The sequence below is a fragment of the Carassius auratus genome, unplaced genomic scaffold, assembly GCF_003368295.1.
Source record: "Carassius auratus strain Wakin unplaced genomic scaffold, ASM336829v1 scaf_tig00014537, whole genome shotgun sequence".
Taxonomy (NCBI): Eukaryota; Metazoa; Chordata; class Actinopteri; order Cypriniformes; family Cyprinidae; genus Carassius; species Carassius auratus.
Genome location: NW_020524505.1, coordinates 113,078 through 128,175, shown reverse-complemented (window position 1 = coordinate 128,175; position 15,098 = coordinate 113,078). Strand labels below are relative to the sequence as shown.

The 15,098-nt window shown below is 32.4% G+C and overlaps 1 protein-coding gene across 1 annotated transcript; it reads left to right on the top strand.

The window, feature by feature from the left end:
• Window positions 1–712: 712 nt before the first annotated feature.
• LOC113074400 (peroxisome proliferator-activated receptor alpha-like) lies at window positions 713–14,525 on the top strand. The gene is made up of 7 exons (XM_026247231.1): window positions 713–908; window positions 2,282–2,439; window positions 5,832–5,970; window positions 10,122–10,321; window positions 11,869–12,078; window positions 12,191–12,434; window positions 13,312–14,525. Exons 1-7 carry the CDS (start codon window positions 713–715, stop codon window positions 13,554–13,556), a joined length of 1,392 nt encoding a protein of 463 aa, XP_026103016.1. The 3' UTR covers window positions 13,557–14,525.
• The last annotated feature ends 573 nt before the right edge of the window (window positions 14,526–15,098 follow it).

Below are 15,098 nucleotides of genomic sequence, written 5' to 3'. Positions count from 1 at the left end.
GATTATTAAATTACTGAGAAGTTAGAAATTAAGATGATGAATTTTACTAAGTATTTATTTAAAAAGCGCATAACCAAAATACTAAAACTTAAATTGAATATCTAATAATTAAAATATAAAATAAAACTGTTGCGTGACAGTAACTATTGTAAAAAAAAGAAAAAAAAGAAAAAATAAATTAAATAAATTTTAACATTCTTGTGAAATTTTGTCTTGGCAACTAAATTAAATAACATAAGTCTATGTTTCGATACTAAAATTACTCATTCAAACTGAAATAAAAGTAAATAAAAGCTGAATAATATATATATATATATATATATATATATATAATTAATAATAATAAAATTGCTAAATATAAATATATTAAAATTTTAATTACAAAATTTATTTATTACAAAATATGTAAATATTTTAAAAGCACATAACCAAAATACAAAAACTGAAATTAAATTTTAATTTGTATTAAAACTAATAAAAATGCAAAATATAATAATTTTTTTTAAATACAATTTTATTATAATATTACAACAAAATAGATATATTTAAAGCACATATCCAAAATACTTAAACAAAAATACAATTAAAAAATAAAAGCTAATTTAAAATATACAAATGTTTCAAGTGTGCAACAGTTACAGACGCTGTGTGTGACAGATATGTCCTGTGCTGTCAGGCTGATGTGTGATCGGTTCTGCTGCTGTGGATCAGCATGATGGACATGGAGAAGCTCTACAGCCCTCCGTCGCCGCTCGACCACTGCGTGCTGGACAGTCCTCTGTGTCCGGACTTCATCGGGGGAATTAAAGACCTTCAGTCCATGGAGGAGGACGCTCTCAGCAGCTTGGAGGTGACCGAGAACCAGTCGTCGTGTCTGGGCTCCGGATCGGAGAGCTCCACTGCGTTAGGTACACGATCTGACACATGCAGACTTTTTAAGAAAAGCACATTTCCTCTGAGCATGATGACAATTAAGAGCCTGAGGCGCCGGTTGCATTGCATGGTTTGCATTGTTCTGTAATAAGCCAAAAACACTCCTCACAAGTAAGCAAACGCAGATATGAATGCTCTGTTGACATACTGTAAGCAATGCAATGTAAAAAATTTAAAAAAAATAAAATACACAATTTGCTAATAGGATAAAAACTGAAAATGTATGCAGGAAATATCCAAAAGAAAGTGTGGATTTTTTTCTTCAATATTCAGATTTTTATTTTTTATTTTTTATAATCATTAGACTACATCAGTCAAAAAGTAATATGTACAATAGCTGCTATTATTATTTATTTATTTAATTTAACAAAATTAAAACAGTTCAGAAAGTAATTGTTATATTTTATATAATAAATAACAGCAATAATAATAATAATAATTAGAAGAATTTATAATAAAAGTAATAATACTATAATAATAATAATACAGAAAAAATTAATAATAATAATTATTATTATATTACAATTAAAATTATTGCAAAGTGGGATGTTTTCATATATTACTAGAATATTTACCTTATAACTAATATATATAACTGATGTTTTAGTGTTGTTTTATTTTTATTCTTTAATAATCATTAGCACATAAATCAAAATGTAATATGTACAATGTTAAATAATATTATAATATGCATTATTATTTATTAATTATTGTTATTATTAAAAATCAATATTGGCAACGTTTTACCAGAATATTAATTTGATAACTAATATACGGAAATTTTATTTTATTGTTGATTTATGGAAGCTTAATTTTTTTATCTTTCTTTTTATTTGTTGGAAAACAGCAAAAATGCTGATTAAAAATCATTTGAAAGTAATATAGCTAATAAAAATGTTTTAATATTATAACATTTTTGCATTCATGTAATTGCATAGAAAATGTTGTGGGCATTTAGTTTTCATGCAGCGTATAATTTCATTTGTATTTACCGTCAGGAAGGCAAAGAAAAGTTTTTCTATGCATTCAGCGCGTATTCACAAGATTTATCAGACTTGATGCATGTGCAGATTCTCAAGCGTCTGAGAGCAAAGTGAAGTGTTTCCATTTATTATTAGATTATGTGATGACTTTATTATTAACTAATATGCAGAACTGATGTTTTGATGTTGTTGGTCTTTTAAAGAATCATTCGAATACATCAATTAAAACCGATTATGTTCAATAATATTAATAATGGTTGTTATTATTATGTATTATGCAATAACAAATATGTGTTTAATTTTATTTTCTAATAGTTTCTCGATCAGTTTAAGGACTCTCATCATTAAGTTGCTCTCTTGTGTAGATGCACTGACTCCGGCGTCCAGCCCGTCGTCGGGGGGGTACGGTGGCCCGGCGGGTCAGGACGAGTTCACCTCCAGCTCTCTGACCCTGGAGTGTCGCGTGTGTTCGGACCGGGCGTCAGGATATCACTACGGAGTTCACGCGTGTGAGGGCTGCAAGGTGAGAGCCAGGCCTCCGCTGCTGGCCCTTTAAGGCCTGTAGATAACACCTGAACACTGGCATTATTCACAGAGACTGAAGACTGAATGAGCACGTGTGTAAATCTATGAAGGATAGAGGATCTCTCACACACACTGTTGGCCTGGTCAAGCCCCAGGACACACACATTGGCCTCGCTGGCCTCATTTAAGCTCATTAAGGACGTTTTGCTCACGTATCTGTGTCTAGAGGAGCATCTGTTGTCTGCACACATTAGTCATTATAAAAAAGCATAGCTGTGTTTTCTTATCACAGTGTGTTTACGTTTGTAGACTACTGTCTTTATGAACTTAAAAGGCCGGATGGACCGTTAAATCATTATTTAATCAAGTGATTTATAATGTAATTTAGTTTTAGCTTTTTAAAGAATCACTAGACAACATCAGTTAAATGATAATATGTATTTATATGTTTGTTTGTTTGGTCGTGTGTTTATTTATTTATTTATAATAAAAAAAAAAAAAAAAAAAAAAAAATATATATATATATATATATATATATATTACCTGATCCAATATTTTAATGTTTTTTTATTTTATTATTTGTTTAATTTTAAATATTTTTTAGACTACCTCAATAATAATAATAATAATAATAATAAAAATAATAATAATAATAATACAAAGTGTAAATATAATTCATGAAATTGATCAAACTGATGATTGCATCACATCTCTCATAATATTTCCGTAAATTGTTTTATCTTTACGATTGTATGTTTTGTCACTTGCAAATTCATTCATAATAATAATAAGAATAATACGAATAATCAATTCATTATTATATATTTCTGTGTTATTCTTTATTAGTGACTATTTACTTGTAGTCTGTGTTTCGAAGTGTAATGAATGAAAACAATTATAAATCTGTAGCTATTTTAACAACGTACTTGAATAAAACCATTAAATATTTAAATATTTCCATGTTTTGAAGCTTTGTTTAGAAAATGACTGAATTAAAACATTTACAGCTATTATTTTTTAAAAAGTACTTATAATAAAGTACTATAAACTTTCAGATATATGGCATTCATTACTTGTAATTTGTGTATTTATTCTTCTTTATTATTGCCTATTTTCTTGTAGCTTCTGTTTTGAAGCTATATTTATAAAATTAGATGAATTAAAACAATTATCATAAATTTGTTAAACTTAAATAATAAAGGTATATGTTAAATATTTAATTAAATATATTTAGAAGCTTTAGAAAATGACTTGTTTTATATAAAAAGTACTTAAGTATTTAAATAAAATGGTATTGATTTAATATTAAATTAAGTATTTCCCATGGATTTGGACGGTCACTCTCAGCGTGTTTGTCCTCGACTCGACCTCTCCTCCTCTTCCTCTCCATCTCTCTCTTTATCTCTCCGTCTAATCTCCCTTTCGAAACCACAGAAGTGTTTCTAGGGACAAAATGGCTCAATATGAGTGAAGCAACAGCGATTAGTTTTTACAGCCCGTTCGTTCTTGCCAGGCTTCACTTTGAGTCTGCTGGCAAACTGCTGGTCGTCTTCAGCGCTTCGCCAAATTGTGCAAGACGCTTGATTTCATGCTTTGGATGCATTTATGACCTTAAGAAACAGCCCTGATTTTCCTTTCCAGGGAATAACACTCTGATATCAAGCTGGAGCTAATGGCTTCATGTGGCTTGGGTTTCAGCAGTGGCTCATTGTCAAATAGGTTTGATTATTAATGTTTGTTGGCCGCTGAAAACCTGGAGCTCACATCTCTAAAAACGTTGAAGCAAATTTTCAAATAGACGTTATCTTTGTTAACAACAACATTCCATCCAAAAAAAAAATAACTCTTAACATTTCATTCCGTGACACAAAAACAGTATTATTTCTAAAATTTAATTAGTGGACACAACTGTTGGAGTGCTGAACATCGCAACACTGAAAAAAGGCTCTCAGCCAGTAATTGCCAATATTTAAATAAACATATATACATTTTTCATGAGTTGACTTGGTATTTCTGGCAATGTGCTTGAATGTTTCAGATCCTACCTTTCAAATAGAACACAGTTACGTTTTCTTCGAAACAACAGATCTGACATTAGCCAGGTCCAATATGGTGTTCCTCAGGGGTCGGTTTTGGGTCCGCTACTTTTTTAATATTCTTCCTTTGGAGCAAATCATTAGGAAACACGGTCTTGGGTATCATTTCTATACTGACAATTTGCATCAGCTCAAAGTCTGATGTTACATTCAGTTCCACAATCCTTTCTGAATGTTTGCAGGACATAAAATTGTAGATGCATCACAACTTTTTAAAATAACTCTAACATCGATGCTCTTCTTATTGTCTAAAAGGGTATAGATATTGTCGCCTTATATTGTATTATACTGTATTATGTGTATTTAACTTGTCTTTTTACTATGCTGTAGCTCTTTGGGTGTGAGAAATGCTCATTATAAATTAAATGTATTATTATTTTGAAAATGTATTATAAATGTATTTACTGTCAATTTAGAATGCATCTTTGCTGAATTCAAAATATTATTAAAATTTAAATAAAAACTTTACCTCAAACTTTTAAAGGGTAGTTTATTTTGTGCATTTACTATATTAACATGTAAAAGCCAACACAAAACATGAAGCATGTCCATAACAAGTCAAGAGGAAGATCATTTTTATGCATTTCCAGCAAGAATAACTTTATTTCCATTCATATCATAAGATTGTGATCACTCCTAATATTAAAAATAGGTCAGATTGTCAAGCTTGTTCCTATTTTGAATCTCTGTCACCACGGCTGGAAGGCAGAAGCTGTGTTTCTAAGAAAAGAAACTTGACGGATCCAAGGACAAATGAGGATGAACACAACCTGACTGAAGCACAGTTCTTTTAATTGTTCATGAACGTTGCGCGTTTAAAGTATATCACGTACGTATAAGACGAAAAGTGTGATCAGATTCGCGTGCGCCATTCCTATAGCAAAGCTGATGGTAAACATGCAATCTATTTGAATTATTTTGAGAAATTGCCATTTTAAAATGCTATGTATAAAGTCGAACCTTATCTAAAAAAGGCACATAAACTAGAAAGACTAAAGAAAAGAGGAGAAAACATTATCTTACTAACATTTATTTAGCTTTTAAGTGCCTATATAATATAATATATCCTATGTAAACAAGTAATTGTTAACTAGGGTGTTACTTTATTGCAGTTATGTTATCAATCAACTTTGCATGTGTGGATGATCGCGCAAAATATAGTTTTATAAAAATACGCATATAAGTAAAACCTTATGAGGGAGCGTGACCAGGGACTCCACTAAAACGGTTACACCATCATTCGTGTCGTTCTTGATTTCCAGAATGAGCTGATTTCTGTTTCTGCCTCTTGTAGGGTTTCTTCCGCCGGACTATTCGCCTCAAACTGGAGTACGATAAATGTGAACGCCGCTGTAAGATCCTAAAGAAGAACCGAAACAAATGCCAATACTGTCGCTTTCAGAAGTGCCTGTCTGTGGGCATGTCCCACAATGGTGAGTAAGGCAAACTAAAGCCCAATTCTGATGCTAATTTGATTGTTTGTCATCTAACTTCAACTTTTCTGCAGAGGCTAGTCAGTGGTTTTACTGACGTCATAATAAAAAAAAAAAATTTTCTCCCACCATCTGCATACTTATTTATTTATTTATTAATTTGATCGCACACATCTCTCGGTTTATGAGAACAGACCAATCCAAAAGTTGTTTGATATATCACTGCCAACTGTACAATAACTTCATAATAATGTACACATATTTTAAATATAATAAGTTAAGAAGAAAATGCATAGTATTATATACATTTTTAATTATTGCATTTTTTTATTGTTGATAATATTTATTATATACATTTTATATTAGGGTTTTTTATATTAGGGTGTTATTTTAGTACTATTATAATTACATTGGTGATATTTTTTATATATATATGTTTTCTTATTTTCACTTTAATTTTACTTAAAGTTTTAACCTGTTAAATGTCACCCCGTCCCGTATACGGGACGCCTACGTTGACTATACTATATTACAATCAAATCTAATCTAATCTTGACAAACTATATATCGTTGGAAAGGTCTAAGACTCCCAAATATATATTTTACCAATATTTTTTGTTAAACATTATGTAGGAAAAGTAATAGATGAATTTATGACAAGAGTGCACCCTCAGAAATCTACATTACAAAAGGAGCTTTGACCTTTGTTTAAAAAAAAGACTTCCTCGTTGCCTTTTTCTCTATCACATTTTAGAAATCATCAGAAGCTATATATCACTTGAAAACATAAAATCTCAAAATTCATCCTTCAAAACCCATTTTAAAATCAGACATTGCATTACCATGTAAATGGCACATCAAAATCATGTTACAAAATGTTTTCAGTCATGAATTATAAAAATTTAGGTTTGTATCATGCACGTTCAAGTCTATCTTCAAAAACGTGAGTGACAGTTAACAGGTTAAAGTATTTTTTGTGTGCTTTTGTCGTGTTATTAAATTAATTACATAAATGTAATACATTTTTAGTTATTTTAGTACTTAAAGTGAAACTAATTGAAAATAAAAAATACTGCTTTGACAAATAGATGAAATAAAATAAGTAAAAAAATACTATTTATTTATTAAATTATTAAATTAAATAATAAATTATAAAAATGATAAACATAAATGTATATATTTATTATATAAATTAAATAAAATTTTTATTATATTTATTTATTTATTTATTTATTTATTTATTTATTCATGATAAGTACAAATTGATAGCCTGAATGCACTGTAAGTCACTTTGGATAAAAGTGTCTGCTTAATGCATAAATGTAATTTTAATAAAAATTTTATTGACATTTTATTTTGTTTCAGTTTCAAGTTGTGAATTATTTTTTTTTTTTATTGTTTTATGAATAAAATGCCATCCGAATGCATGAGTTTATCCATGCAGTTTTAATAAATTACATTTAAAGCATTATTTAAATTGCCATTCAAATAGGGCTAAGTTCCTCAAGTGTTGTGGCAAGGTTCAAAATAAATGCTGGCCATCTGAACAACTTTTTGAGGAATTGCAAAATAATGTATGGTTTAAATTTCAGTCTTTTCTTCACAACAACAAAAAAACTATTGTTAGATGTCTTGAAATATATTGCATTAGTAGTGTGAACTACTTTTATGGTGTTTCTTCAGGTTTGCAGTTTGACACCACATTATCACCATTTGCTTATTAAATGGAAAAGCTCAGTTCAGAGACTTAAAATATATTTATTTATATTACAAATATACAGATATTTGCTGTGTTCCACTGAAAATATAAAAGCGTATGGGTCTAGAACAACACAAGATGAGCAAATGGTGAGAAATCAATTTTGGGGTGAACTTGATGTTGCAGTAACGTTCTAAATGATGTAACATGAGAGCGTTTGGTTGTTTTGTCCTTGAGATATCAGTGCATTGACTTCCTGCGATGGCCTGTGCATTGTTTTCAGTGTGGAGTCAAAGGTCATCTGACTCACGTCCAGCCCTGCTGAACCTCACATCTTTTGCAGGCTTTATGATCAGCGAAGGCATGCGCGAAGGCATGCGCGAAGTCGTGCTATGTTCAAAGTCCGTAATCTGAACCGTACACTCTTGAAAACACACACCCCGACCCCATTCCTCTCAGCAATGTGGGTTAGCTGCTAAAATTAGCATTTTACAGTCTCTTTGGTCATTTTGATGGAAATAGTCTCTTTAATTTGTCTTGGAGAGAGACTTGTGTTACTAAACAAACAGATTAGTTCCATTCTTGTCTTTATTAAAGCAGTTTATCTTCCAGCATGACACACATCGTAAGCTGATATAAGCATACATAATGCTTCAGAATAGGCATCTGCTTCAGACTTACTCATCCCAGTGAAAGTTAAAACCGGCGATCTTCACCACTTCCTTCATCCTGCTGAAAAAACAACAATAATATTTAAGAAATTCATGTTTTTTGTCAGCAAGTATGCATTCGTTTGATCAAAAGTGACACCAAAGTCATTTCTAATGTTACAAAAATTTATATTTCAACTAAATGTTGTTCTTTTGAACTTCAAAGAATCCTGAAAAAAGGTTATTAGCTTTTGATACAAAATACAAATGCACTAATATGCATTTGTGTGTCATGCAATGGAGCTTATTGGCTGTTGGGGATTATGATTACATTCATGTTTTAAAAATATCCACATTTGCATGCACTATATACTATTAAACCGTACGAAACAACCTAACAACTATCCAAAACACACTAACAACCGCATACAATGCTAAAAGCATTTGGAGCAACAAAATAGCATCATAAAAATTAGTTTTGCATGGGCACCACAGGCTAAATCTAATTTCTGATATGTTGTATATTTATCCGAGGCGCAGCTTCGCACAATCAAAAAGTTGCATGGAAGGAGAAATCAAATGGATTTTATTTAAAACAAAACCAGTGAGAACCCTTTTTATTTAGAGGCCCTGATGAAGGCCTGTGAGTCGAAAAACATTTGCAACTAAATATATACATTTTTAAATTCCATTCTCTGAATAGTTTAATGTCTCCACTTCAAAACTTAGAACAAAACTTCTGCCTGTCCAATGAAACCATGAAATCCATTTGAACAGAGTCCAGATTTAAACTTGTGTTACTCAATTCCTCTGGGCAAGTTTCTAAGGCACCAGACATCCTGATCTGACAAAATGTGCAAATAGTGGCCTTGGATTTCAGCAAATATTAATCATCTGTGATCAGGAGCGCGTGTGGTTGTTTTGCAAGAGAATCAGCAGAGTGAAGGTTTACAGAAACAACTTACAGTCCACTTTTTATGTTATCCACACCAACAATAGGGTTATGGAACTAAAGCATAAAGAACAAACCACAAATGACCACGTCAGATTTTATCTGTAGAAACTTCACAAGAGGCAAGTCAGATATCAGCTTTGTTCCAAAATATAGAGAGCTTCCTACAAAGGCAGCATTATACATAGTGCTACCCCGATTAAAGATTTTTTCAAGTCAACTAGTAATTGACTAAAGCCAGTAGTCAACTTATTACAGGCTTATATTAATGGATTACTTAAATATAAACTTTGGGCGTCTTTGATGTAGAAAGTATTACCTATTGTGCACTCAAACACATGCAGATGTGCTTTAAATCAGTACTTCTGACAACCATAGTAATGATTAATGTGTTAGAAAAAATAGCAAGGAGATATTTTATTTATTTATTAATAAAACAGTGTTTTGAAGGAAGTTGACAATGCTTACTCGCCATGTCGTGACACAGTAGACTCGCCTTTAGAGAGAAATGCACCTTTAATACGGATTACATAATCAGAGAGTATTTTAAAGTAGACATTTCAAGCTTTCTATAGATATATTTCTAACGTCTTTGAAGCGAGTAGCTAGTGTACTGAATGTCTGTTCATTGTTTGTGATGCAGTCTTGTGCTCAGAGATGGAGATGGCAGGAAGTGCATCCTGTTTGTTTTCTTTATTTTACAAAAGCACGTTTTGATGATATGCACACAATAGACCCTTTACAGTTTCAAAAGTTGCAAAAGTTGACTATTAAGTGGATAGTCTTGCACTGGGACGTTCGTTTGAGTGTTTTCTCAAAGTTGGGGTTCTTGTTTCTATCCCGTAAACAGCCATCCGCTTTGGACGAATGCCACAGTCGGAGAAGCTGAGGTTGAAGGCAGAAATCCTAACAGGAGAACGAGAGATCGAGGACCCACAGCTGGCGGATCAGAAAACCCTGGCCAAGCAAATCTACGAGGCCTACCTGAAAAACTTCAACATGAACAAATCCAAAGCACGGACCATCCTGGCGGGCAAGACGAGCACACCTGTAAGAGCATCCGGCCGTCTGCTTTATTCATTACAGCTGATGTGCATCTCTTTCTGGATCTTCTTTAAGCACTTCAAGCAACACCTTAGCAGTACCCTAGTAAAAAAATCTTATAATCTAATTACAAGTGCTTTATTTTTGGAATCTGATAACATAATCCTGTTTACATGTAATCTGTCACTAAACATGCATCATCAGATTACACTTCTGCGTTTTCTCCACCATGTTCATGTCGCTCTACACCTTCCTATAAAGCACATCAGTAAAGCAGAACTCTTTATTAAAGCAGCTTGATGTGACACGGGGGTTTGGAGTGTATCCTGACTGGGTGTGTGTGGTGTTTCCCATCATGCATCTGTAACACTAGCTTGATTGTTGGCTGTGCTCTCGGGCCTGGGCTCCACAGGACACGCTCCAGCTGTTGGGAGTGAGAGCAGCTGGATTGAGACCAGACTTTCATCTCTCACAGTGCGCTTGTTCTCTCGGGGGGTCGTGTTGACCTCTGTTATGGAGGCGAGGAGCGCTTCGAGTTTTAGCAGCGTTTGAAACAAATGCCATCATCTGAACTGTTTCGGGTGGAGGGCTTTGTATCGTATCGTATTGTGAGACACAAGTAAATCTCTTTTGACATTCAAGTGACATTCAAAAGTATTGAAACAGGAAGACAGGTCTCCTACATATGCTTATACACAAAATAATAATACTACATTTTATTACTATTATTGGATTTTTATTCTGTTTGCTATTGCATTACTTATTTGACATATATACAGTCTTGAACTTATTCTCCATGTTTTAAATAATATATATTTTAAAATATGTATATATATATATATATATATATATATACACACACACACACACATCTTTTATATATATTTTAAATAATATATATTTTATTTAATATATATATATATATATATATATATATTTAGCTATTGTACTTTAAATTACTGTTAAAATTATTTGAATATATGCACAAACACAAAATAATAATAGTTTATATTCTGTTTTCTATTTTATTACTTATTTCTTATTGTGTGTGTACTTGACTATCATCTTGAACTTGTTTTTCACACATACTAATATTTTAAATAATATATATTGTATATATATATAATGTATTTTTTAATAATATATTTATTAAAAAAATATTTATTTATACATTTTTAATTATTAATCTTATTACATTTAGCTATTTTGCTTAAAATTACTGTTAATAAAATTATTTGAATATATGCACAAACACAAATGAATAATAATAATTATAATGTATTATTATTTATTTTTTATTCATTTTTTATCTTATTTCAACTTATTTTTATTTTATTAATTTAATTAACATTTTATTTTTCAGATCATTGAAATAGGAATTACTTTTTTTTATTATTGAATTTGTTCAATTTATTTATTGATTCATGTTTTTTTTTTTTTTGCCACCTGCCACCCAGTACTCTAGATATTGTCATCTGCTGTTAAAAACCTGTATCAACCACTATATGATCTATATGATATAATATGATCTCCATGCTTCCTTGGTGTTGCAGCCGTTTGTCATCCACGACATGGAGACGCTGCAGCTGGCCGAACAGACTCTTGTGGCCAAGATGGTAGGCTCTTCTGGAGCGCTGCTGAATAAAGACGCTGAGGTTCGGATATTCCACTGCTGTCAGTGCACTTCTGTCGAGACGGTGACCGAGCTGACTGAATTCGCCAAGTCCGTGCCAGGATTCTCAGACCTGGACTTAAATGACCAGGTTAGTGCCAAACACGAGCATCACATCCTGTAAACACTTCAAGCTTCATGAAAATTACGATTTTCAGATAAGCACATGTCTTGTTTGAACGCAGTCTGTTTTTCTCGGACAGGTGACTTTATTAAAGTACGGCGTCCACGAGGCGCTCTTCGCCATGCTGGCGTCATGCATGAATAAAGACGGTCTGCTGGTGGCGTACGGCAGCGGCTTCATCACCAGAGAGTTTCTCAAGAGCTTGCGACGGCCCTTCAGTGAAATGATGGAGCCCAAGTTTCAGTTTGCTATGAAGTTCAACTCCCTCGAGCTGGACGATAGTGACCTCGCACTGTTCGTCGCTGCCATCATCTGCTGTGGAGGTGCACACACAATACTGTTATTATACTATTAGCAATAATTATATATATGTAATTAGATATATGTAAGTGTTCCTGTGGCTCAAGTGGTAGAGCATTGCATTATCAAGCTCAAGGTCAGGGGTTCGAATCCCCGGGGAACACATGTTAGGAGAAAATTGTTAGACTGAATGCACTATAAGTCGCTTTGAATAAAAGCGTCTGATAAATGTAAATGTATAATATTATTATTATTATTAAGATGTTTATTTTTTTCCATCATATTTGTATATTATTATATATATTTTTATGAAATATAAGTTAATTAATTAATTAATGTATGTATTGTGTATATATATATATATATATATATATATATATTATTAATATGTTTAAAATTTTATTTTTATTTTTAAATGCTTACTCTATTTTATGTTTACATTTTTACACACACACACAATGTGTATATATATTTAAATTAAATTAATTATAATTTAATTTAAATGTAATATATATATATATATATATATATATATATATATTTAAAATATAAAAAATGTGAATTCTTTTTTTTATTAGATGTTATATGTAAAAAAAAATATATATATATATATATATATATATATATATATATATATATTTACAAATCAAAATATTATCTTGTATATGATTAAATTTTTTAATATATTTTTATTGTTTACAGTTTTTACTTTTTGCAATAATACTTGATTGTAGGCTTGGACTTATAATAGTACATGAGTGCAATCGCAAGATGGATTCAGTGCATTGAAAACTCCTGTGTTGTAGGACATTTTATTAATTCTAAAGAACTCAAGTAGAACAGACCATCTTTTGCTTGCCACTGATTGATTTCGACTCATGCACTAGTCTTGTCTTCCAGATCGGCCGGGCCTGGTGAACATCCCGCACATCGAGCGAATGCAGGAGAATATCGTAAACGTGCTTCATGTGCACCTCAAGAGCAACCATCCCGACAACGGCTTCCTCTTCCCTAAAGTCCTGCAGAAACTGGTGGACCTGCGTCAGCTGGTGACGGAGCACGCTCAGCTCGTGCAGCAGATCAAGAAGACAGAAGAGACTTCGCTGCATCCCTTACTGCAGGAGATTTACAGAGACATGTACTGAGACTCCTTCGTCTGTTTGATTTCTAGAAAAATACTTGCTCGGAGAGGGCCATTTCTCTCAAAACAAGTCCCCTCCACGGCTACACTGTGATCTTTTATTAATGTGAACCACTATTTCGGGGATTTCTGGATGAAAACGGCAGGAACATCAGGGCTCTTCGTTACCGCCGAGTGAAACAATGGTTTCTGCGGTAAATGAGAAAAACAAGACAATGCCAATTAAAATGCATCCTGTGGGTTTAGGATCGCTTTTTACGGGGGATATTTTATAAACACTTACTGGTCTCTTGGGCCTGAAACTGTGAATAGAAACCATAAAATACAACTTATTCATACAGCAATATGATTTTTTTTTATATTGATGCTGTAAGTTTTCATAGTGCGTGCTTTAAATCAGTTTTCACCCAAGTGACTTCCACACACACCTTCTGTAATTACTGAAACTGACCCTACTTTGTAACGCTACAGGGATTTTTGCTTCGTCGTGAACACAGAACTAATGTTTTTGATCACGCAAACCTGGGAAAAATATAAATGTGACGCAGAATAATTCATCTCAAACATCGTCCAGCCATCGTATTTCAACATTTGCAAATGTCTAGCTCCTTCATTTCCCCGATATTACAGTCTCAGTCCGTAACTCCAGTTTTCCAGTTATTAAATGCAGCGCTTAAATATAAAACAGATCAATACCTCATGACCTGTGACTTCTATGCGCTCCATGTTGTTTTCAGTAATCTACTGTTTAAAGGGCTAAAGTAGCGAGAAAACTACAAATGTGATCTACAGCATTTATACTCTGCACAAAAAAATGGAGTGAAATGTATTAATGCATTAATATTTGATCGAACCACGCTCTCGATGCATGTTAAAGATGCAATAGATCTGAATCCAGGTGATTTAAGAAGTTTTAGTTCTGGGCATCATTCTGTGTAGAGCTCGCATTTTCTTCCTCGTGAATTTGTTTTACTTTTTTTTTTTTTTTTATAATACATGGCCGTTATTAAAGGGAGCATCAATGCAGTTACACAGTTGCATTTGCACAGTTGCTAAGATGCAATGCTAAGCATGCTTTCTCTCCAGAAGTCATTCTTGTCATTTTCTCAGAACCGAAGTGCCTAGTCACAATCGTATTATTCCCTATATAAACCAGAAACAGAAGCTAATCGTATTAAATATGTCTGTGTCATAGCAGCTTTTGTTAATGTAAACTCTATGTGCAGTTATCTGCATTAAAATGTTCTTGCGTAAGGAGCATTTCCGATGCTTTTCTGTATAAACATGCATTAGACGGACGTTTAAGCAAAGCTTACGCTGACTCTCGCTTGAGATTGCACTCAAGTTAAAACGAGTTTGATTTATTAAATGTGTTTTAAGACCTTTTTAATACAGTACAGAAAGTGGTGTTTTATGGTTTGTGTAAGATACATTTTTAGATTGTGTAAAGAGCCATTGTAAAATCAAACTTCTAACTGGATTCTCAGAAATATTATGAAGACCCTAAAGGAACATGGTGATGATGCATAACATAGCATAGGATAAC